The sequence below is a fragment of the Peromyscus californicus genome, unplaced genomic scaffold (assembly GCF_007827085.1).
Source record: "Peromyscus californicus insignis strain IS unplaced genomic scaffold, ASM782708v3 Scaffold_12__1_contigs__length_115047231, whole genome shotgun sequence".
Taxonomy (NCBI): domain Eukaryota; kingdom Metazoa; phylum Chordata; class Mammalia; order Rodentia; family Cricetidae; genus Peromyscus; species Peromyscus californicus.
This window is the reverse complement of record NW_026294413.1, coordinates 114,515,498-114,540,220: the sequence shown is the minus strand read 5'-3', so window position 1 is coordinate 114,540,220 and position 24,723 is coordinate 114,515,498. Positions and strand designations below refer to the sequence as shown.

The following is a 24,723-nucleotide window of genomic DNA, read 5'->3' as shown; positions in this document are numbered from 1 at the left end:
GCTGAGAAAATGCTCAGGGCATAAAGCACTCTCCGTTCACTCATAAGGACCAGGGTTTGGATCCCTGGGACCCACATTAAAAAGAAACAAACCAAAACAGGTATATAATCTATAATCCCACTGCTCCTGTGACAATGGGAGGGGAAGACAGGAGAATTTCCCAGAAGCTCATGTGCTGTGGGATGGTCTGGATGTCAAATGTGTTGCTGATTGGTCAATGAATAAATCACTGATTGGTCAGTGGCCAGGCAGGAAGTATAGGCGGGACTAACAGAGAGGAGAATTGAGAGAACAGGAAGCTGGGTGGGGGAGACACTGCCAGCCACCATCAGGACAAGGAAGATGTAAAATACCGGTAAGCCACAAGCCACGTGGCAAGGTATAGATTAATAAAAATGGATTAATTTAAGCTGTAAGAACAGTTAGCAAGAAGCCTGCCATGGCCATACAGTTTGTAACCAATATAAGTCTCTGTGTTTACTTGATCGGGATTGAGCGGCTTGGGACTGGCGGATGAGAGAGATTTGTCCTGACTGTGGGCCAGGCAGGAAAACTCTAGCAACACTCATGGGCCAGGTAGACTGGTCTGCACAACAGGGAACAGCAGGAGACTGTGTGTCAGAACAAGGTGAATAGTAAAGGACCAACAGTTGAGGTAGTTTAGTCCTCTGGCCTCCACATGGGCAACTTGGCACACATCACATGTGCCCACAGGAACACACATGCACACATTTAGGACTTCTTGATTTAGTCTATCTGGGCTCATATGCTACAGATTGGCACAGTAACTTGTCTGGTTTGGGCTTTTTAAATTTTTCTTTCTGTTTGAGAAAGGGTCTTGCTATATACCTCCACAAACCCTGCAATTTAGACTCAGAGGAACATTCTCCTTGAAGGAAGGAATCAGAGTAAATTTCTCATACTTGGACTTCTATGCAGAATTGGAAAGTTAGTAATATTTGATTTACAAATAAATGAATAACTGATATTTTGGGTCAATTGGGAAGGTTTTGTTTTTTGTTTTGTTTTGTTTGGGAGATTTATGTTTTTGTCTTAAAAATGCTAGTGTGTCATAGATTGCTCAATATTTAGGGTTAGAATTTTCCACATGCCGAATCCTTTATATTTAATTCTGTAACTGGTTTCAGAAGCAGGTAGCTTAGTAGTTTCCACATAAACTTTGTGCTCAGACATGCACAGCTGTGCATTATGACAATATTACTGGCTGCCTTTGTGACTTTAGTGGGTTATTTAGTCTCTTGGAACCTCAAAATTTTCCTCATCTGTAAAGTAGGGTTGTCTTTTTTTTTTTTTTTTAATTGTTGCTGCCTTTTAAGCCACAGATGTCCACGTCAGCAACTGCAGCTCTGCCACTACAAGCAGCAGTTAGGCCGCAAGGGTCGGAGTCGGAGGGAATTCTGTTCCCTTAGGCTCCGTCTCTTACAAAGCTACGAAGGGAACTTAACTCTCTCCCTCTAAAGAACTCCAGATTCAAAAGGTAAGGTGGAATTCTGCTCCTCAGAGAAGCTGAATAACAAGTAGCTCACCTCTTCTCCTTGCTGTGTCCTCCAAAAAGCCCTCGTGCTTCCCCTCGCCCCTCCTTAAAGACCCTTCTCCACCCGGCTCCTCCCTACCACTTCCTGTCAGCTAGTTGCTGACTCAGCCTCCTGACCACAGGTGAATTTTATTCAACCATACACATCTTTGCATCATTAAACAAATGTTCCAAAGCATAAGCAAAAGTAACACACCTTAAAATAATTTTCTACAACAGTGGGGCTAGTAATAGTACCCACCTAATGGACTTGTTGGAGACTTCAATGAGGTAACTCATGACAAAGTCCTGAGCATGAGATGAGGCATGCAGAAAAATCTAATTAAAATTTGCCTCTTCTGTACCACTCATCCCTGGAGACATGAAGGAGCCCACAGCCTGGGAGAGTTGAGAGCCACCTAAATGAATACATATAGGATAGTGAATTCTAGTGTGTGTGTGTGTGTGTGTGTGTGTGTGTGTGTGTGTGTGAGAGAGAGAGAGAGAGAGAGAGAGAGAGAGAGAGAGAGAGAGAGAGAGAGAGAGAGAACGTAAGCACATGAATGAAGGATCGGGGAAGGTACTGCAGTGTCATCTGAACTGCAAATTGAGAAGAGTTTGGTGCCTGGCTTAGAGGTGCCATGAAGATGTACTGGGGACTGGATCATGCAAATGATTTATAAGACTAGGAATTCATCCAGCTGGCATCTGGGTACATGTGGAATCTTTTGTGTTTTGTTTCTCTTTTGCAACACTTCCATGTTGAACATGGCCTTTGTGTGATTCTCTGATTAAGCAATCTCCATTATTTTCTTCTTATAAACACACTCTGTATTAGTTAGTTTCTTGTTGCTGGGATCAAATACATGACCAGGGACAACTCAAGGAATGTAGAGTTTCTTTGGGCTTACAATTCGAGGGGCTACAGAGGATGACAGAGGATACAGGGGATTACATAGAGGGGAAAGCATGGAAGCAGGGATGTTAGGTAGCTGGTCACCTTGCATCTGCAGCCCGAAGCACAGAGAGATGAATGCTAGTGTTCAGCTCACTTTCTCCTTTATATTCTGTCTGGAACTCCAGACTATGGAATGGTGTCACCCATATTCACTTCACCATCCTATCTGGAAAATTCCTCAAAGACATGCCCAGAGGTTTGTTTCCTATGTGATTATAGATCCAGTCAAATTGAGAACAATATTAATCTTTATAGACATTAAGTCCTTGAGGACAGCTAGTACATCTTGGGCCCATAAGATGACTCAGCACTCACAGTGCTGGCTGCCAAGTCTGATGATCTGAGTTCTAATCTCAGGATTCATATAATGAAAAAAAAAGACCCAACTCCTGTAAGTTGTCCTCTGATTTCCACACACATGCCATAGTGGTGCATGTTTACACACACACACACACACACACACACACACAATTAGGGTCTTTTAAAAACTTAAACCAAACAAACAGCATGACTTTTCACCAAGAGAGTACCTAGCATGTGGTAAATTTGAAGTAATGTTTGATGAATTAGTGAATGCTTTGACTCCTAGTTCTGCTGTGAGTTGGCTCTGGGATCTATCCTGTAATCTCTCTGCAACATGGTGCATGGAGTGGTCATGAAGACTGCATTATTTGATGCCCAGTGACTGCAGAACAAACACACATTAAGCAGAAGCCACTGTAGGTACTATTCATCTCTGACTGATGTTCTGTGGAGTCTAGGACACCTCTACAGACTTGTGATGGGACAGAGCCTGGGGCACCTGCCAGGAGCTTTCAAAACTCTTTGATAAAGCTGGGGTGAGACCTGGCAGCTGATAGGGAGTTTCTGTTCAGTCAGGAGAAAAGGAAACTCCCCAGACTGCTCTAGTAGTTCTGTTCCTGACTCCTCAATGGTAGTGCTGAGAGTGTCACATACTCAGTGGGATTGGTGGTGGGGGAGGCAAGGTGTCGGGGATTTTTTCATTTTTTCCTACATTCTTGGCTTCACTGTAAGACTGGGGTTTAAGGTTTCTCTCTTGTCAGTCATCCTGTGAAGAGTCACCAAGAATGAGACTTGCCTCTGAGGTTTAATTAAGTGTGTCCACATAATGAAACTGTGAGGGGAAGAGACTTTGGCTACAGACACTTCAGGCCCTTGGAGGCCTGGGACCATGGGGCATGAATTAAAGGAGTAAAAAGGAGGATTAGCTACCTATTTTTAAGTTTTTGACATGCTAGGGGTCAAGCTCAAGGCCTCATGGGTTTTTTGTTGTTGTTGTTTTTCTCCCTTCTGAGTTCTGGTTGGCCTAGAACTCATAGAGATCCACATGCCCCTGCCTCTCTAGTGCTGAGACTGAGACTAGAGAAATGTTCCATCAAACCTGTCAGGCCTCAGTATACTCTATCACTGACCTGTATCCCAGCCCCATTTTTAAACTACTGAGGAGGGAAATTTAAGGTAGTTAAAAAACAGTTGCTTTCAAGTACACACAGTAGAGATTACAGATGGCTTCCAGGCCGGACCTTCTAGTGTGTTCTTTGTTCATTGATCTCATTGCTTCACTAATTAAATCCTGAAATCACGCCCAGCATCTGTTTGGTAAATGCTCCCAGACTCCAAGGTTGCAGGTCCTACAATAAGGGGCCCCTGGGGAAGCCAGTGTAGCTCATTTGTGTTCTTTACCATTCTGGGTCTGTTGTGAAGCCCTTGTGGGCAGGTGGGTTGGAAAAGCACAAATGTGACTCAGTGAGGAGAAAGAAGGCCACAGCGATTTGTCTAAGCCACCCGCTTTTGATGGGTGATTTGTCATGGAAGCTGTGGAAACAGTTCCCTTGTAGTGAGTCAGATGCAGCCCTTGAGTCTTGAGTGATGAGGTAGCCAACATCTGGCATGACGATGACCCAGCATTAGCCAGGAATCCTTTCCCAGACTTTGGAATAAGTTCCAGAAACTGGATCCAGAAAAACTTTTCTTTCAGACAGGAGTGTGCACCGGTGGTTTCAGAGACCTCTGCTTGGAACCTCTGAGGCTTCTTGTCCATTCTTAGAAGCTAAGACACGCTCAGCTTAGTCCAGATCTACTTGCCTGGTGGGACGTGCTGGGGGGCTGCCCTTACTCACAGAGGATGTAAGTGGTCCAGAGTCCTGTGGGACACTGGTTCCACCCATGTTTGGAGGTAGAGGCAGACAGAGGGTCTAGTATTCCGTGCTGTAGGAAGACCTGTGCTGTGAGTATAGGGCCGGGTCCTTTGCTCATCTCTGTGCAGCCATTCGGTGCTCAATACACATTTGTTAAAAGAACTGGGTGTTTTGACTGAACTTCAGCTTGCAGCACAGTGTGAGCCTAAAGGGATTTAGGGAGGGCTTCCTGGAATGACATCTTAACTGAAACTTTGGAACAGGAAGAGCAGCCAGGCCACACTGTCCTATGATGGAAAAAACGACAATATACTTTTCGGAAAGTTTTTCTAGATGCTACACACTAGGATCTCACCCCTCCAACCCCCCAGCTCAGTAGTCGAGTCTTACTTCTCCCAAGAGCCCCTAAACTCTCAAGGTTAAGATCCTTCTTGAATTTTTTTGGTGGGTGAAAGGCTCAGTAGCGCCAGGCACACGGTAGATATTCAGTAAACGAAACAGTGGCCCCGTGAACTGTGGCTTCGCCTGGCAAGGTGGCAATATTTGCTCCCTAATGCCTGCCACTGTGCACTCTTATGGGAGGGATGATTCGGTTCGGCCTCTGGGGACCCATTAGATGCTTCTGCCTTAGGTTCCCGGTTGTTGGAGGCGGGCTGCTGGGGAGCGACTGAACTGCCAGGTTTAATGTTTTGAGCTAGTAACGCGAATTAGATCGGGGTAGCGGTCCAGCGTCCCCCAAACAAAACCCGGCTGCTGAGTGAGACACAACGCGGGGTGCGGGCTGGGCTGGTTTTTCTGTCGGAGGACGCGAGCGGGCGCGTTGCGCCTTTAAGGAGTTCAAGCCAAGCCTTTCGCCGAGAGCTGAGAGTGCGCAGGTGCGGGGACCTGGGGACGGAGGGCGGTGATCTGGCAACTGGACCCCGGCTTCTGTGGTCGGTCAGGTGAGCGAGGCGGGGAGGAAGGCGACGGTAGCTGAGCTCTTAGGAGAGGGATGGCAGCCTCCCACGACCTGGCTGCTTGCCCCCACTTTCCGAGGCCAAGCCCTCCACCCCAGCATCGCAAGGGTGAATGCAGCTGGGTCCGAGATACAAACCTCCCTTCCTGTTCTATTTTCCCGCTCTCTCTCTTAAGGTGCGGGGGGCGGGGGTGGGGGTGGGGTGAGGAGGTGGGATGGTGGTGGTGGAGGGGAGGCCTGGTGTTCCTAAGCCGGGTCTCTCCACTGGCTGGCTAGATGCCAACTTCCTTAAGCCCAGGGATGGAGTGAGGACTGAGTGGAATATGCATCCTATTTCTCTTCCTCCTCTGGATCCTCCGCGCTTGCACCAGCCGAGGTGCCTTACTCCTAGTGCCAGGGTGGACTTGGTCCCCCACCCCCCACTCCAGACCTGCTGCCTTCACCGCTCTAAAGCAGGGCTACAACTCGCTTTCCTGGTACCAGGGAATTGCGGCACTGTTTTATGGATTCGTAGTCTTACTGATAGAAACATTTTAAATATCGGGAACTATGCTGTTGGAGTTTGAGAGAAAACTGAGCAGGCAAGCTGTAAATCTCTGTGGCTGATGGAAGGAGGGAGATGGAGAGGAAAGTCGTACCCTTTGAGTTAGGGTCAGCAAGGCTCAGCAATGGAAATTCTGCAAGCAACTGTGTGGAAGGGCTTTGAGTATCAGGGAGTGACAGTGTTCAGAATGTCGGTGGCAAGCGTGATTAGCTTTTTGAAAGAGAGCTCAAAAAAGTGGGCAGTCTTAGTGAAGATATGTAAGCAGCTGCCTCCAGGGAGGGGCTTCTGGGGTCTATATGTACTTATCTCTTTAAGTGATAATTATTCCTACCATTACCTTAACACATCTTCAAGTATATCAGCCTTGCTAGGTGATCGATAGGCCCAGTTGGATCAACTCTTAAAGACCTCGCTTTACCGGGAGGAAATGCTTTCTTTTGGGCGGGGGGGGGGGGGGGGGGGGGGGGGGGGGGGGGGCTCAAGAAAGACAATCAGCCTCTAGTTTCCTCTCTTGCATATGGTACTTGAACTCTTAAAGAAGGGAAATTATGATGCTTTTCTTTTTGTCTTTTTCTTTTTTTTTTCATTTTAATTTTTTGTTTTTGTTCTGTTTTTCGAGATAGGGTTTCTCCGTGTATCCCTGGCTGTCCTAGAACTCTCTGTAGATCAGCCTGGCCTCAAACTCAAGAAATCTACCTGCCTCTGTAGCATGAGCTTCCTATTCTTTAAAAAAAAAAAAAAAAAAAAAAAATGCCTTGCCAGGGAGACAAGAGGTGGAGCCCAAAGCTCATGAGTCCATTGTCTAAGCCTGTCTGGCTACCTAACACTCCTAAATGACCTAGTCCCATGCCACCTCCCTTACCATGAGCAGACTTCTCTTCTTCCACTGACATCAAACCTCTGGTACCCTTTGGCAGAGTCAGGAAGCTGGTCTAACCACTCTGACAGCTAAAGCAGGCTTTAGCATCCCTGCTCACATGGACTTTCTGGTTTCCTTAGAGATGCAGATTGTATAATGCTAGCTGCTGGGCTGAGCATGTGTGAGTTACTCCCACACCCACAGACCTGTGGGGAGGCCAGATCAACCTAGTGGGCCTGGGGTGGGCTCCGGGTGGGGATCAGACTGGCTGAGGGTTTTTTGTTTTGCTTTGTTTTGTTTTTTTAAAGGCTCTAGTGGTTAAGAAAAGGAAATAGAGGAGAGTCCTGAAAAGGAAATAGAGGAGACAACCTTTACTTCACTCCCTACTCAGAAATCCCTCATGGCTGGCTGCCCCCAGCTGGTAGTTAAATATTGAATGTAATTATACTAACTAACCAAAGTAAGCAAGTACTGAGTGCCTGATTCTGTCCTAAGCCACTTAAAGAACATAACTGGCTGTACTGCCTTGATAGCCCCATAAGGTGGGTGTCCTGTTGATGCAGTTCTTAGGGGAGTGATGTGAGATGTCCAGAAATGGGCCCTTCCTGAGATACACCAAGTATGACCTCAGAGGTTCTCTGAGCCACTGATTTTTTTCTAACCCAGTTTTAATGACTTTAAAAAAAATTTTTTTTTATTTATGTCTATGGATGTTACGTCTGCATGTATGTCTGTGTACTATGTGCATGCCTCGTACCTGTTGGAGGTCAGAAGAGGATGTAAGATCTCCTGGGACTGGAGTTACAGATCTTTGTGAGCTGCCATGTGGGTGCTGGGAACTGAACCTGGGTCCTCTGCAAGAGCAGCAGTGCTCTTAACTGCTGAGCCATCTGTCCTGCCTCCATGACTAACTTCTTATAAACACTTTTATAATATAGGGAATAGAAATGTGGTACCTGTGTTTTTGGTACTGATTTATTTTTCTAAAATTAGGCTTTGTGGACTAGGGGTGGAGGAGATAGAGTATTAGAGCACTTGTCAGGAATGTGATAGGCTCTGGTTTAATCCTTGCCATAGCTAAATATGTAAATTAAGTTGTTCTGATCATCAGGGAGTCTTTAGTGATCTACAGGATAGTCTCTCTCTCTCTCTCTCTCTCTCTCTCTCTCTCTCTCTCTCTCTGTCTCTCTGTCTCTGCCTCTCCCTCCTCTGTGGAAGCCGACAGGTAGGTTGGTTTGTAAAGTAATAGTGGGCCCGTGGTTTCTGAACCGTATAACACTAAACTCCCTCACTGTAGCACAGCTGGATCACAGGGAGAAAGGTTCACGTTATATGGTGGCATATTTGCTTTTGTTCATATTGTAAAAGGTTTTCCCCACAGTGGCAGGATTGGGCCTACATCTCTACTCTACTTGCTGTGTAGCCCTGGACAGGTTACCTACTCTCTGAGCTCCAGCTTTTAGGGACTGTTCCTACATTAGAGGAAAGTATTGATCCTTTGATAAAGTAATATGCAGAGCCCATTGTGTGAGCCACCAGTATTAGGAAGAGCCATGATTGTTGACCACTAATTTGAATTACAGAAGCTATATTTAATCACAAATAAGCAGCTCACACCCTCTACTTGAAAGTGAGTTTGGGCCAAACAGAATAAACATTTTTTTTTTAACTCAGAAAGGCCTCTAAAACTTTTGTTAGCTCTAACCCATCTTCTGCCTTTGCACTAAAAATGCAAATTGGTCTTCCCTTTCTTGAGCTTTTAAAACTGATGAGCTGTGAGCTATGTGAGGGATCTGTATAGGGAGAGTGAATGTGGCCACACAGTTTGTGCAACTGGAAGTATTTACTCAATTTCATGCAAGGAGGAAAACCTGTCTTAGAGATGGTCTTGGTTCATAGACTGTGTTGCTGATACAGGCCTGTCTTGTGGGGATATGTTAGAACCAAGGATCATTTTTGGGTTTGGGAGGGGAAAAAATGATGAGTGTTTTATCCTAGTAGACTGATGAGCAGCTTAGAGAATATTCTTTACCAGTTCCTGGTTATTTTGGTGACTAGATCAGTTATTGTGCTATGACTTCAAAAAGAAGGGCAGAGACTTCTTTAAAAGTGTTTGTAAGCTGGGTGTGGCAGCACACACCTTTAATCCCAGCACTGAAGAGTCAGAGGCAGGAAGATCTCTGTGAATTTGAGGCCAGTCTGTCTACAGAGTGAGTTCCAGGACAGTTAGGGTTACACAGAAAAACCTTGTCTCGAAAAACAAGAACAAACACAAAACAAACAAAAGAATTAAATTTGCAGTATACCAAGAAGCAAGCAAGGTCTGCAAGTTGAGGGTTTTTTGTTTTTTTTTTTAAGTGGGTGGGGTACTTACTGGTATGGGTGCTGAACCTAAGGCCTTGTACATGTTAGGCAGGTGCTCTACCACTGAGCTACATGTTCACCCTTTAAAAAATGTTAAAAATTAATACTTACCTGGCAGGGGAGATACCATGATGACGAAGGTGGTTTTCCCAGGGCGAGGCTTATCCATTGCACTCCGGATGTGCTGACCCCTGCGATTTCCCCAAATGCGGGAAACTCGACTGCATAATTTGTGGTAGTGGGGGACTGCGTTCGCACTCTCCCCTGTAAATAAAAAAAAAAAAAATTAATTGCATGTTTATTTGTGCATACAAATAATGTGCATACCACAGCACACATGTGAGATCAGAAAAAACTTTGAAAAGTTGGCTCCCTTCCACCTTGTAGGTCCCAGGGATTGAGCTCAGGTTGTCAAAGTTTGGTGTCAGGCGCTTCAATACTGAACCATCTCACCAGCACACACACACCACCACCACCACCACCACCATCAGTTTTTCTTTTTAATTTTGAAACAGGGTCTCAGACAGATGGAGGCTGGCCTTGAACGTTCCTATAGTGCTGGCAGGCTTGGCCTTGGTGTTCTCCTGCCTCAGTCTCTGTTACAGCTAGAATTATAGGCTTGTACCACCAGGCCAGCGGAAAATGTTACTTTTTAATTTCTTTGAAATTGCATTTAGTTGAAATCAAAATTGACAAAGATGTTGAGTTTAGATATTTTAAGATGTAAATCTTTGTAAATTTTGATGTTCTAGGAAATGTAAGAAGGCTGTAAAACTTTATTTTTGTGACCCTGTAGAGACAGAAACACTTTCTGGGTTTCTAGTATAGTAACAATTAGCCACATATTGCCATTTTAAAAATTGGTTTAAATTAAATTTAAAATTCAGTTCCTCATATTTCAAATATGGTCAACAACTATGTGAGGCAGGGCTTCATGAACACCATGTATAACTCAATGAAACCTCAAGAAAGCTGCCTGTTGGTGGCAATAAGTTTTCTTTCTACTAAATTCTCTACAGGCTAAGAAACGGAGTACATAGAGGATGTGTCATTGTGTGGAAGGAGCATCAGAAATCTTTTTACACTTGTTTTGACTGCACCACTGGCTTTTCCACTGCCATGGGGGTGGGGGTTCCAGAAGTTTTATGCTGCATTCTATGCACACTTATAGCAGTGGTGGGAAAGGCTCCCCTGTAGCTCAGTGGTGATGTTCTTGCTTAGCTTTTGTAAAGTCCTGAGTATTTAGACTACCTACCCTGGGGGGGAAGGCTCTGGGACACATATATCCTTTTGGGGCAGGAAATGTGGTTCCGTTCCATTGCTTGGCATGCATGAAACCCTGGGCTCCATCCGCAGCACCACATAAACTAGGCATGGTGGTGCATGCCTGTAATCCCAGCACTGTGGTGAAGGCAGGCGGATGAGCAATTAAGGTCATCCTTGGCTACAGAGCAAGCTTGAGACCAGTTTGAGTTGTATGACATAATTAACCAGCCAAGCAGCAAGGGTTTTAAAAAACAGTACTGTTTGAAGGCTCCACTCCTGAACCAGCTGAATCAGAGAGATTCTGATATGGAATCCGGCTTTAAGAGTCTGAAAACTATGGGTTTGGAACCCTTGACAATGGAAGACATTATTTCTGGGTAACTTTTGTGCATAATTCCAAGTTCCTCACTGAGTTTCCATGGTGATGAGACAGTAGTAGAAGTCTCAGCCAGAGTAACTTTGTCCCCCAGGAGTTGTCAATTTTGTTTTGTTTTGTTTCGAGACTTTCCTGCTTGTCATAGTTTGTGAGCAGCTTGTGTAGGTGAAGGCCAGGGATGCTGAAGGCAGGACAGTCAACATTGCTCATCTGGCACCCATTGCCACTTACTACGAATCCTGACATGGTCATGCTTTTCATGACATGAAAGTGCCTCTTGACATTGGATATAGCTGTCTCTTCATAGAAGAGCAGGTACCTGTGTGTCAGGTAGTTGTTGCTCCTGTGGCTGCTTGGGTAGGGTTGGCTGGGCCTCTGTGGTACTGAAAGGGAGCAGACAGTGCTGGAAGGGGTGAGCTGAGGTACCTAACTGTTGCAGGTTGGGATCCTCCTCTTGTTAAGTAATTAGCTAGAATAACAGCAACCTTTGTCTCAGAGTTTTTCAGAATCTTTGACTGTTGCCCAGAGAGGTTTGCTTTGTCATGTACACAGTTTAGCAGTCCAGAGCTATACACTTGAGGACAGTAAGTTAACCCTGAGTGTGAGGACAGCAGCACAGACCCTCTTCATATAGCTTAAGCAGTTGGATAGTCCCTGAGCAGGGCAGGGGATGGTAGAGTAAAGTTGTGGTGTGTAGGGAACTGCCTGACTGCTGGGCCAGCAGGCTAGTCTTCCTTGCTGGGCAGAGGGACTTCCAGTATCTACCAGTCACTCCTTTGAACCTTCTCTTGCATCATGTCATCTCCACGCTAAGGTTCTGAGAGGTTAAGTTCAAAGCTCAGTGGCTGGTCAGTAGCAGAGCAGAGATTTGAACCCAGGTTACTGAAGTACAAACTTGAACCCTGCTGGGGCATATGCAGACAGGGAGTACAGTGCTTAAAAAGACCAAGTGTGCCAAAGTCCTCGAGGCGTGAAGGGATCTGATGTGTCCAAGACTTGTGAGTAGTCTGTGAAAGTGTTGCTGGACAGGTGGTGAGTGACAGAAGAAAATGACTCCTGAGAGCTGGGCAGGCACAAGCTCCTAGTTAGCCTTGCACCTGATGCTGAAGGCCCTGGTGAACCAAGGAGCAGAGGAAAATAAAGCAGTGTGACCCTTTGGGTCTCAGCTGCCTCATTGACCTGCAACCTCTAGCAGACTATTCTGACAGGAATGTTCATTGTGTTGGTAGTCATAGGAATGGAGTGAGGATATAGCCTGTGTTGATACTGGCTAGGCGACCCTATGGATTCATGACTCCTCCACGAGAGATGGTATAGTGGCTGCAGGGGCTTCTTTCTTCTCGTTCAGAGACTTGCTTGTATTTTGACTTTCTAGTATACTGTTTGGAATTCACCAAGTGTCCACCAAGGGGTCTTAAGAGTTTATGACAAGTCGAAGTCATGATCTGGCTCATTCAAAAGTCTTGGGGGAGGAAGAATGAGTGAGATGAACTGAGGGTGCAGAGGAAACCCTAGCTGAGGATCTAACTTCCATGTTCTACCAGAAAAAACCACAAAGAAGATGAGATGTGTAACAGCTGTCCTATAGGAGAGAGGGACCAGTGGTGAAGAAGAGAAAGCCACTGCTATGCAGTCTTTAGAGGGCCAGGCCATTAATTGATCTCATATCTCAATCAGCCAAAGGATCCAGCTTGGAGATGGGAGAAAATCCTCATTAATGGATTCATGGACATGTAATACTATGTCCCATTTTATCATAGCTTCTGCTGTTTCCCACTCTGGTGGACAGGCAAGCTCCAGGAGCACCCATAGTTTGTTCTGCGTCTTCCACCACTCTTAATGGACAGGCAGGATTTCATGAAATCAAAGCAAGTGATGTTTGAGAACCTCCTGGCTGATGTGTTGAGGCAGTGATAGGACCTGATATTTTTAGATTTTTCAGCAGTTAAAGACAAGGGATAAGCACCCCTTCAGGGGACAGAGACTGGAAAATTAGAGGCTTGAGGGACCCTTGAGAAATGAAACTGAGATACGTTTGCAAAAAAATAGCCTCTTGATTAGCACCATGGTAACCAGAAGTTAACTGGGTGGACTCTTCATGGTACTAACAGTCTATGAATTTTGTTTAGTGTTTGTTATTCCATTTGTGTGTTTGTTTGAAACAGAATCTCAGGTATCCCAGGCTGGCCTCAAACTTACTATGGAGCTGAAGATGACCTTGCCTTTCCCACCCTCCAGGCTGTGATTACAGGTGGCTACCATCTTACCCACTTTATATAGTGCTGGGGATGGAACCCAGAGCTTTGTGCATGCTGAGCTACAACCTCGCCCCTCACTTATACAAAAAATTTAAGTTTATTGTGAAAGAGTGTATGAGTTCCCAGTGGCAAACTCCTGTTCATGGCATCTTATTTTTTTAATTAGCATACAAAGTAACAGGGTTCTTTGGCATTTTCAAACATACTTTGTTTTGGTTGATTTCCCTTTCTCTCTCTTATCTCTCTCCCTCCCAGCTTGTACTCTTTGCCTCCAGTGTTGTATGTGTTCTGTTACTCTGCCTAATGCCTTTCCTTAATACCTCTTTTTCCTCCCTCATGGTCACCTTTGTAGTTTCATAACCTGTCCCCACACTCATTCCCTAATAGACACACATATGTAAGAACTAGAAACTGGGATCTGCATATGAGGAAGACTATGTGGTCTTTGGTATCTGTCTTTCTGAACCTAGTTCTTAATGTAGTGTTTTCCAGTGCTATCCATCAACTATGAAATTTTAAGTGTGGTTCTATCTTGTGTCTTCTTCTTTCCTCCCCCTCCCTCCCTTCCTCCTTCCGTTCCTCTGTCCCTCCCTCCCTCCCTCTCTCCCTCCGTCCCTCCATTCTCCTCTCCTCTCTCCTCTCTCCCTTTTTCTCTCCTTTCTTTCTCTCTCTCTGACAAGGATCTCCTTTTATAGCTCAGACTGTCCTTAAACATGATCCTCCTGCCTCAGCCTCTTGAATGCTGTGGGGTTCCAGGCAAGCACCACTAGGTCTAGCTTTCATGTCCCTTTTCTTATGTTCATTGTTTTTAGGTTACTGAGACTTTTGGAGGGGAGCTTTTGCCTAGAAAGAGGGTAGGGACCAGCTCACCAAGGTCCAGGTAGACTTTGTGCCCTCCAAACTTTGTCACTGTTTATTTTGACAGGGCCCTTTTTCTGTGTGAAGCTGGCTTTCTTCCTATAATCAGAAAGACTTTTGACTAGCTGTATCTCCTTTGCTGAAGAGAAGACAAACCTTTTTAAACTCCTAGCTCTTTGAGAGCAAGTTTGGGCAACTGGAGAATGTTTTGGGGTACCCAGTTTCCATTCTAGGCCTCTACCAAAACACACATGGGGGTATTTTGATTTTAGTCCAGTGGAAAATACTTGCCAATATGATGCTTTCTCTGGCATTTTACCTTGAGGGAAGATCAAAGCTTGTAGTGTGGTCCCCAGACCCTGGAGCTAAGGGACCACATGAGGAGCTGGTCAAGTGGCTTTGGGTTTCTATTTTAAACAGATGGAGAGACTGGTTTGGATTTCAGTGGTGTTGTCTTATTTCAAACATAATTTCCAGGAGGTGGTTACCTTAGACTATCACAGCTCATATTTGGCTCAAGAGTCAGACATTTTTCACATGCTTGCCTTTGCCAGGACATGAGCTGTGTGTCTCGTGGCCTTGTTTCTTAGACAGTAAGAGTTTTGAAAGCTTTGCCACAGATACACAAGTCCTCTTCTTTTAGCTAAGTTCCTGGTTGATCTGTCTAATTGGTCCTGCCTCTGCTAGTTGAATCTCCAGGGCTGGGTGGCAAGACTTTTTGTTTCTCTCTGATCCTCTGCCCATGGGCACAGCCCAGCAGGCTGAGCTGTCTTGTCCACAGTGTCACTAGAGTGGCAGAATTGGGGAGCAGCTGTGTCTTGACTGGTTCTTGAACAAGAGCCCCCAGGGAAATCAGTCAGTGGTGCTTTATGAACTTTCTCATCAGCCTCTTCTGAACCATAAAGGAGACAGGAAGTCATAGCTTAACCATGGATATATGGTTTCAGGGTGGAAAGTCCTTATCAGTCCTTATCTTAGAGTACTGGATCTTGAACCTTAAAGACTGAAGTTCTTGCTGGTGTATACCTAACCTCTGTACTGTCACATAGGTCAGGAGGTGTGCCCCCCCACCCTGAATATTATCTTAATGTAGGCATTCAGTTTATGTGCCTAATATATGGAGATAGAATTGAATTTATATTTCTTCACTCATAAGGTTTGATTGCTCTCTCTCATTGGTCATTAAGCCAATAGAACTTTTAATGATAATGTAAATAGTCTGTATTTTCACCATCCAGTCAGTATGGTATCCACAAGCTACATGTGCATGTGGCCATTGTGTATGGCTAGTGCAGTCAAGGAACCAAATTTTAATACTCCCCCCTCGTGTGTGTGTGTGTGTGTGTGTGTGTGTGTGTGTGTGTGTGTGTGTGTGTGTATAGATCAATGTCAGGCGTCTTTCTCTATCCTTTTTTACCTGCCTACCTAGCACTAGGTTTGCAAGAGTGTGTGCCTACTCCTGGCTTTCCACATAGGGGCTAGTGATCTAAACTCAGGTGTTCATATTTGTGTTTAAGGAGCCTCACATAACTAACCAGTAGCTGTTGAAGCAGGCGGTACAGGCTAGCTCCTTGTTTAAAGAGCCACACATAACTAGTAGCTAGGGAGCAGGCAGTACAGGGTAGCTCCTTTCATTTGAGGAGCTTGTATTGTATTTGTAATGAAATGGAGAGAAAGACTTCATTCAGGTACATGGTAGCAGTTCAAAAAGCACAAGAGAGTATCCATTAGAAATCTTCATTTCAGGGCCTGGAGAGACAGCTCAGCAGTTACGAGCACTGACTGCTCTTCCATAAGATCCGGGTTCAATTCCCAGCTTATACATGACAGCTCACAACTGTCTGTAACTCTAGGGATTCAGACACCCTTACATACTACTTGCAGGCAAAACACCAATACACATGAAGTAAAAATATACAAAAAAAGAAAGAAAGAAAGAAAGAAATCTTTCTTTCACTCTCTTCTCTGCTTCCAACCCCCCAGTTTCCCTTCCCAGAGCCAACCCTTATTTCCAGAGCCATTTTATATACATGCAAGCATATCATATGTTTTCTCTCCCATTCTCTTTTCAATTCAGAAGTCTATTTTATCTTCCATCCGTTTTGGTTTTGTGTGTTTACTTGTTTGTTTTTTTCAGACTGAGTTGCTGTATAGCTCATCCTAGCCTTGAACTCCCAACCCTTCCACTTCAGCTTCCTTCCTTCCTTCCTTCCTTCCTTCCTTCCTTTTTTTCAATTTAATTCAGTTTTATTTTTTTCAAGACAGGGTTTCTCTGTGTAGCCCTGACTGTCCTGGAACTCACTCTGTAGACCAGGCTGGCCTCGAACTCAGAGATCCACCAGCCTCTGCCTCCTGAGTGCTGGGATTAAAGGCGTTCGTCACCCCATGGCCAGGATCTGTTTCAGCTTTTGGAGTGATGGAATTATAAATGTGTACCACCATGCCTGGCTGCTCTACTGTCTTCTATTTCTTTTTCTTTTCTTTTTTCTTTTTTTTTTTTTTTTTTTAGAAATTAACAATATACCTTATTGTTCATTACCCATTGGGACAAATGGGACTACCTCATTATTTTAAATGTATTTATTTTTATGTGTATGAGACTTTTGCTTGCATGTATGTGTATGAACCATGTGTGTGCATGGTGCCCATGGAGGACAGCAGAGGGTATCTGATCTGGTGGAACTTGAGTTATAGTTGTGAGCCCCCATGTGGGTTCTGGGAACTGAACCCTGGTCCTCTGCAAAGCAGCAAGTGCTCTTAAGCACCAAACTATCTCTCCAGTCCCTAATAAATGTAATTTTTAAAGATAAGATCTAAGTACCACTGCTGGCTTGGAAATCACTGTGTAGATCAGGGTGGCTTCTGACTTACAGAGATCCACCTACCTCTGCTTCCCAAATTCTGGGATTAAAGGCATGCACCATCTTGCTTGGTTATATGCCCTATTATTTTAATTTTAATGGCTTTATGTAATCCTTTTTTGTTGTTGTTTTGTTTTGTTTTTCAAGACAGAGTTTCTCTGTGTAGGCCTGGCTGTCCTGGAACTCTTATCTGTAGACCAGGCTGGCCTTGAACTTGGAGATCCACCTGCTTCTACCTCCCAAGTGCTGAGATTAAATTCATGCACCACCACCGCCAGCGATAATCTCTTTAAAAGCTATGCCATTTATTCACCAGAGCCCATGAAAGTGGGCATATGATTTGCTTCCAGTCTTTCATTATAGTATGTTATAATAAGTAACCTTGTATCAAGATTTTATATATTATTTGATAGAAAATAAGGATGAGCCGGGTGGTAGTGGCTCACGCCTTTAATCCCAGCACTTGGGAGGCAGAGCCAGGCGGATCTCTGTGAGTTCGAGGCCAGCCTGGTCTACAAAGCAAGATCCAGGACAGGCACCAAAACACCACAGAGAAACCCTGTCTCGAAAAAAACAAAAGAAAACAAGAGAAAAAACACCAAAAAAAAAAAAAAAAAAGAAAAGAAAAGAAGGATGAACTCCTAAAAGAGAAAGCACATTATTATGTCAAGGGAAGGCACAGCTTACATTGCCACAGGTTTTGACAAGTCCATGGAGTTTGTTGATGGGTGTGTAAACTGGTCCAGGATGTGAGAGCACATCCTCATCACATAGTCTATGGATCCTTGGGTTTTTACTGTTTTTGCTGATGATAAGTGAGAGCCTCAACTCATGGATTTAGCTTACCTGTGTCTTATTGTAAATGAGACTGAGCATCTTTTCATGGGTTTAAGGGCTGTCTCTGTTTTCTTCCTGGGGAGTTATCCAGGTAACTTACTCACTTTTCTAGTTGTTGTTCTTGGTCTATGGGGGCTTTTTAATGCTCTAAGGACGCTGTCTGTTGTGTGGTATCTGTTGGCAAATTTTGATTTTGTTTATGACATCTCTTTCCAAGTGGACTTCAAAAGCAATTTTATTCAGTCAACTTATTACTCTTGTAATACTGATATAAAATTATTTTTTAGCATAGTGTTTTGTTATGGCCTCTGTAGTTTATGTGCGTTAGAATGGCATTCCCCATGGAGACATTTTCAGAGTTTTGATTTCTTCTAGCCCTTTCCTGATTCTTTGTCATGTTTAACGCTAACTTGCCTGGAATACCTCTGGGTCTATTAGCCTAACTTCCCCTCTGGTCGCCTCACACTTTGCTATGGGGTTTTTGCCAGCCCCTTCTGTTCTTCTAGCCCTGTTCTTGAACATTTAGCCGCCTTTACCCATTATTTTTCTTTTTTTTATTTCTTCCCAAATGTAGCATTTAGGTAAGCCCTAGTAGAGATAAAGAAGAAGAATCTAGATCTTTATTTGAAGTTCTTTGTTAAGCTTTGTGCCCCAAGCATGCCTGCTTCCTTCTGTTTGACCTCTCCTACTGATGGCAGTCAGTTCACCTTAGACCTTTTAGCTTTCCCAGGGCCTGACTAATTATCTAGATGCCCTGCCCTCTGTGCACTTTTGCCTACTTGGAGAAGTGGCCTGAGCTAGAGGTGGACTATAAATCCGCAGGAAATGCGCATTTTCCGTGTGCTGAGAGAATCCGCTGCTCCACCACAACCAGATCTGGTTGGCTGCCAACACATTCCTTATATGATTTAATGCTTTGTCATTTTATTTCTTGTGATTACAGAATCTCATTTTCAGCTCCTGCCAAAGCCAGTAACGTTGGGAAAGAGTCTGCTCCTTGAAGAGTAAGTGTGAGTTTTTAATATATTAGATTATTTAAAATAGGAGCAGGCTTTCCTGAGACTGGGCCATTCTGAGTTCTGTCCCAGGCCACTCATGCTGAGTGAGTCTCTAGGTCACTGTGTGTGGTGGGAAGGGATTGGTACTTGGGGCAAGGGTCTTCAAAACTCCAGTATACACTCTAAAAGCCTTTCCAAAGACCATCTAGGAGCAGGGCTGTCATATAAAGGGTATCTAGAAGGCAAGGCCACAGAGGAATGACAGTGGGAATGTGTCACTTTAACTAGCCATTAGAGGCAGGGATGAGTGAGTTTATCAGTTAGTTATAGGTTAGCAGGACCAGAAGGGGACAGAGCAGGAGGCATTGTGGGCAGGTGGGGCAGGAAGCTAGCTTGTTGGGGTGTAAGAAGACATAGGGTGAGTCAGCACTGAGAAGTAGAGTTGGGACCATGTGGGGTGGCTCTCATTTCGTCTGGTGGGTGTTTGACCAGCTCAACTCAATCCTTGCCTTGAACTGAGATGAGTCCTCCAGGAGCTGGTGTTAGAAGGATGGTTGGTGTGTTGGAATAGCATTTACAGAAAGTGAACAGGAGAAACAAGGCCTGGTTCCAGTGTACAGCCAAGGGAGCGAGTCTGACTGATTGACAGTTCTATATCTGATATGGATTGCTCTTCCTACTCAGTATTCCCACTAAATACTGAACCAAACTGACCTAATTGATTGCTTGCAAGGGGCCGTTCCAGCATAACTCCCAATGCTGTGTGGTCCTGTATGGGTGTGACTCCCAGTGCTGTGTGGTCCTGTATGGGTGTGACTCCCAATGCTGTGTGGTCCTGTATGGGTGTGATTCCCAGTGCTGTGTGGTCTTGCTAGGTGTGACTCCCAGTGCTCTATGGTCCTGTATCAGTACTCCTATCTACATGTGGCTATTGAGTGCTTGAAAGGCAGCTATTGTAATTAAGAAGTGAACTTTGAATTTTACTAAATTGGTGACTTATTTAAATTTATGGTACTGAACATTGAACTTAGGAATTCATACAGGCCAGGTAAGCACTCTGTCATGGAAATGTATCTCCAGAAGTTATTTAAACTTAAACAGCAGTTTTCATAGACTTAGACAGTTGACCTGAGTGCTCATATCTTATAATATCCATTATATACCTGGTATATTGAACAAGTGAGAAGAGTGGAAGGTACACTGGCACTGAGGAGGCTACGTGGATGGAGGAACTGTCAGCAAAATCAGTGACTCAGAAGAAATATGTCTGAGGCATTGTAGAACCTTAGTGTCATGGGTGATCAAACAGGCATTAGAAAAATCTAGAAAGAAATTCTGTCAAGTACATTGATATTTATAATTCCCTGTAGAAGAGAATGGCCAAGAATGGAGGTGAGGGAAGAGTCAAGACAGCATTATAAGAGTTATGGGGGGTGGTAAAAAGCCACTGTGATTATCCAGGGAGAAAATGAGGAGAGCACTGGGGTACCCCAGTCAGGCATGCTCAGCCATAGCTCACTTCAACAACAAGGCTGTTGGAGCCTCAAATTACATAGCTCAACCAGAGTTGAGGGGGAGATAAGATGGCCACAGAGAAGGTAGAGGAGTGCAACCAGGGCTGTTTTAGCTGTTGATCTTCATTGATAGTTTTGAAGAATCAGTTTCTTTTCGGGAACTAGTTCCAAAGTCTGTTGGAGATGCAGCACTGTTGACCAGTGGGAACACTGCACTCAAATTTCAAGAACATAGCATTTTTCTTTTTCTATATTTCTTTCTTTTATAATGTTTTAACCACCAGCACTCAGCCCTTGGAATTAAACCTACTCTACCACTGAGCCATGTCCCCATGTCCAACAAAACAAAAACCACCAAATTTATTTTGAGAGAAGATCTTGTTAAGTTGCCCAGACTGGCCTGGAACTTGCTACTTAGCACAGGAAGGCCTTCACCTAATGATCCTGTTGTCTTGCTTCCCAAGGAGCTGGGATTACAGGCCTGTATCATGGGGCCTAGATAGAATCAATGTTTTTCAGGGCTAGAGAGATGGCTCAGCACTTAAGAGCATTTATTGCTCTTGCAGAAGACTCAGGTTCAGTTCCCAGCACCCACATGGTAACTCAAAACCATGGTAGCTCAAGTTCCAGGGAATCCGACCCCCTCTTCTGGCCTCAGTGAGCACTATATCCACGTAGTACACAAGCATACATGCAGGCAAAATACCCATACACACAAAATAAAAAATAACAGTTTTTTCTAGTGGTAAACTATGGGGAGAATTTTTATGTTGTATAGCCAAAGAAATATAAGCAACACTGAATAATTTTAAAAACATACCAGTAGGAATAAGGATTGAACAAGATTGGTAACTTGTAAAAGTTGTTAATGTATTAGCATGTGTTGATGCAGTTCTATAGAAATATAGTGGGTTATCTATGAAATCACTGAACTGGGAGTTTTATCATAATTGATGCCCAGTGCTTGCATGCTGTAGAAAGCACTACATGGGAGAGGCAGAGATAGGAAGTAGGGAGACCTACAGGGTTGAGTTGCAGTTCAGGTCATGCTACTTACCAACCAGGTGACTTTGGGAGATGTTTTTATTGGCTTCCTTAAGTTTCTAATGGGAGGCATGTTTCTCATCATGTTATGAGAGAGAAAAATGGGAAGATGGGTGTTAATCACTGTACAAGGCTGGCACAGGGGAGTTACTGGTGCATGGATACTGTTTTATATCTGACTGTGCTGGTGGTGGCCACAGTTACTGTTTTTTGTTGTAAAAGGCATTATTGTTTTGGACAGACCAAAACTTTAGTTTGTCAAATTTGATGGACTTTTGACATTGTGATGATACTGTTACTACAAATATGTGGACCGTAGCAGTAAATATCCTGGGATTCACTGGACAGGTTGGAAATGCCTACAAGGCAGGAGTCAGTGAGAATGTTTCTATATTGTTTGCTCTTATATTTTGCTTTGTACCCTGAGGAGTAATATATCATCACTCATGATCCTTGGCATTCAAAATCAGGGGCATTAAAGAGTTCTGAAATGTCATGCCTGATTTCAAACACCAGACTACACTTGATTTCCCTCATGCAGGGTTTATCTGGATCTACTGACCTATCTCTATCCAAATCCTCTCCATTCTTGTTTATAATGATAAAGACCCTGACCATATAGCTGCAGTGGCTATATAGTTAATGTGGCAGTGGAGGCTGAATAATGGGCCTTATTCTGGGGTGTGACACTGAGTGACTCTCCTTGCTGACAGAATGGCCAACTCTTCCTCTATTTTGTTGTTTTTTGTTTGTTTTATACAGAGAATAAATTCCTGATTAGCTGATTATATTGAATGTCAAACAAAAACAAAAAGGCATATATTGAGGCAGAGCCACAACCAGCTCCTGTCCTGATGTTACCTCCCTTCACCGTGTGTTTCAGGGCTCCTGGGGCCTCTACTTTATACCATAGATCAGTAAAAGGAGTAAGTCAAACAACAAGCATTACTGGGTATCAAGAGCTTGTCAAGGTGCCATTTTACCTTCTGGGGAACTGTAATAGGAGATGAGATTTATGGAAGGGCTAACTAGATCCTTTTCGTTGATTGCCTGTCATAATTTTAGAAATGTTAAATCACCAGATTAGGAAAGGGCAGAAGAGATGAGGAGAGTAGGGTCTCACAGCAAAATGTGTAGAGGAGCCAGTGGATGGAATGTTCCTAAGTCAAGTGCCCCTTAGTCTGTGACTATGCCCTTCCATTCAGCATCTCACATGCCACATCCTCAGAGTCACACATCACCCACTTAGCATTTCCTTTTGTTTTCTTGTGGCACCAAGATCAAGCCCCAGGACTCAATGCATGATATACTACCACATTGTCGCTGGGCTACATCCCTGACTCTAGTGTGTTTCCTTAAATTAGCATCTTTTTTACTTAAATTTATTCTTAAAATTAAGATACATCTCTAGAACAATTAAAAGTATCATTGAATGGTTCATTGGGTAAAGGTACTTACCGCCATACCTGATGACCTGAGTTTGAACCCCAGAACCCACATAATAGAAGGAGAGAACTGACCACCTCCACATATATGTTGTGGCATGTCCCTGTCTCACGACACGCTCACATGCACTTACACATACAACCTGTTAGAATAAATGATGAGAACAGTGTTACTGACTAGCTAAATACTTCCAGGAGTTCCTAGGAGCAGATAGGAGCAGATAGGATTTCCTCGGAGATGCTCTCTGGCCTTGACAGGACTTGAACAGCAGAGATAAGTTTCTTAGTAAGTGTTGGCATTAACCAAAGCCCTGTGCCCTGAAGCCTGACTTAATGTTCTCCCATTCCTAAGCCACCAAGCACTATCCTTTGTATGGGTCCATAGTCTGGGAAATTCCAGGCAACACCTTTATGTGGTTTTCTGATTTTTGGTAATTAGTAGTTCCTTGTTCTCAAAGTTTTGGTTTTTCTGTCTCTAGCCTACCCTCAGGCACAACAAATGTGCATCAGCAGGGTAGGGGAACCACCTTCCAGAGGAAAGTGAGGCGAGTCCTTTGTAGTTTAAGGATATTGCAGAGATGTGAACAATTGTCCTCTCTTTGTGTAAATCAGTGGTTCTCAACCTTCCTAATGTGTCAACCCTTTAATATAGTTCATGTTGTGGTGACCGCAACCATGAAATTATTCCATTGCTACTTTATATCTGTAATTTTGCTGCTGTTATGAATTGTAATATAAATATCTGATATGCAGGATATCTGATAACTGAACCCTGTGGAAGGGTTGTTTGACCACTAAAGGGGTCATGACCCACCCAGGTTGAGGACCACTAGCCTAAAACATGGCAGTCAGAAAGCATAGCTTTCTCAGTTAGGGCAAGTGTGTAGGTTCTCTGGGAAGGCTGAACCTTGTTAAAGTAGTCCTACTACATAAGAGTTTCTTCTGCTCAAAAGATAGATTCTGGTAGAACTTTCCTCCAAAGTGTGATATCCCCAGCAGACACAGGCAGAATAAAGGTTTTTTTCTCTTTATGTTTGCCTACTGTCTCCAGTGCCGAAACTCATGATGTACATGACCTTGGGCACAAAATGTTCTAAGTCCTAGACTGATGGGACATTGGGTAATTAATTTCCCAGCTCCGGAGTCTGAATCAGTGGCTCTCTGCACTTCCTAAGGACATCCTGAGGTATAGAAGAGTCATCTGAAACTGAATTCTTTTTTTTTGTTTTTGTTTTTGTTTTTGTTTTTTTTTTTTCGAGACAGGGTTTCTCTGTGTAGCTTTGCGCCTTTCCTGGAACTCACTCTGTAGCCCAGACTGGCCTGGAACTCACAGAGATCCTCCTGCCTCTGCCTCCCGAGTGCTGGGATTAAAGGCTTGCACCACCACCGCCTGGCTTGAAACTGAATTCTTGCATCCATCAGCTCATGTGAGACCCACAGCCCTAGCCTGCAGATTTTTACATATCTATTCTTTGTGCATTGTGGATTGTGCCAGCAATTCTTTTTTTTTACCCCCAGTGTTGGACTGGAACCCAGGGCCCTGTGTATGTTAGGCACATGTTCTATCACTGAGCCACACGTCTTTCCCCAGCCTTTATACCTTGAATTTAATAGGCAACTTCTCCAGGGAGGTTCTTAATTTCTTAACTTTCAGGGGAAATGTCAGTCTCTCTTAGCATTATAGGTGATGATTTTCCTTCCCTAAAACATGTTACACGGGATTAATCCCATCTTGTAACTTTGCTTTTCTTTGATCTGTTTGTACTTTGTGTGTGCCTTGTGCTATTCTAGGCACTAAGAAAAAACATAAGTGATTATTCTTGCCCTGAATGAAGTGTACTTTTCTAGAAGAGAGACAGGCCAGTGATTGAAGCATGCTGGGAAAATTGCTTT

At 44.1% G+C, this 24,723-nt stretch overlaps 1 protein-coding gene and 1 non-coding gene across 8 annotated transcripts in view; both read left to right on the top strand.

The window, feature by feature from the left end:
- The first annotated feature begins 5,334 nt into the window (after positions 1 to 5,334).
- Positions 5,335 to 24,723, top strand: part of Abhd6 (abhydrolase domain containing 6, acylglycerol lipase) — a 45,291-nt gene continuing 25,902 nt past the window's right edge. For 2 of the 7 annotated variants that reach the window (XM_052734190.1, XM_052734187.1), the window contains exon 1: positions 5,335 to 5,592. Coding sequence is in view for 1 of the 7 variants with exons in the window: in XM_052734184.1 (XP_052590144.1) it covers positions 5,643 to 5,782 (140 nt within the window). In the remaining 6 variants the exon portion in view is untranslated. Of the gene's footprint in view, positions 5,593 to 5,617; positions 5,783 to 18,772; positions 18,834 to 24,723 lie in introns of those variants that run through there. The other 5 variants (XM_052734188.1, XM_052734185.1, XM_052734189.1 and 2 more) reach the window with 5 other exon arrangements.
- On the top strand, positions 9,477 to 9,640 carry LOC128108106 (U1 spliceosomal RNA). The gene has a single exon (XR_008217318.1). It is a non-coding gene; the product is annotated as a U1 spliceosomal RNA (small nuclear RNA).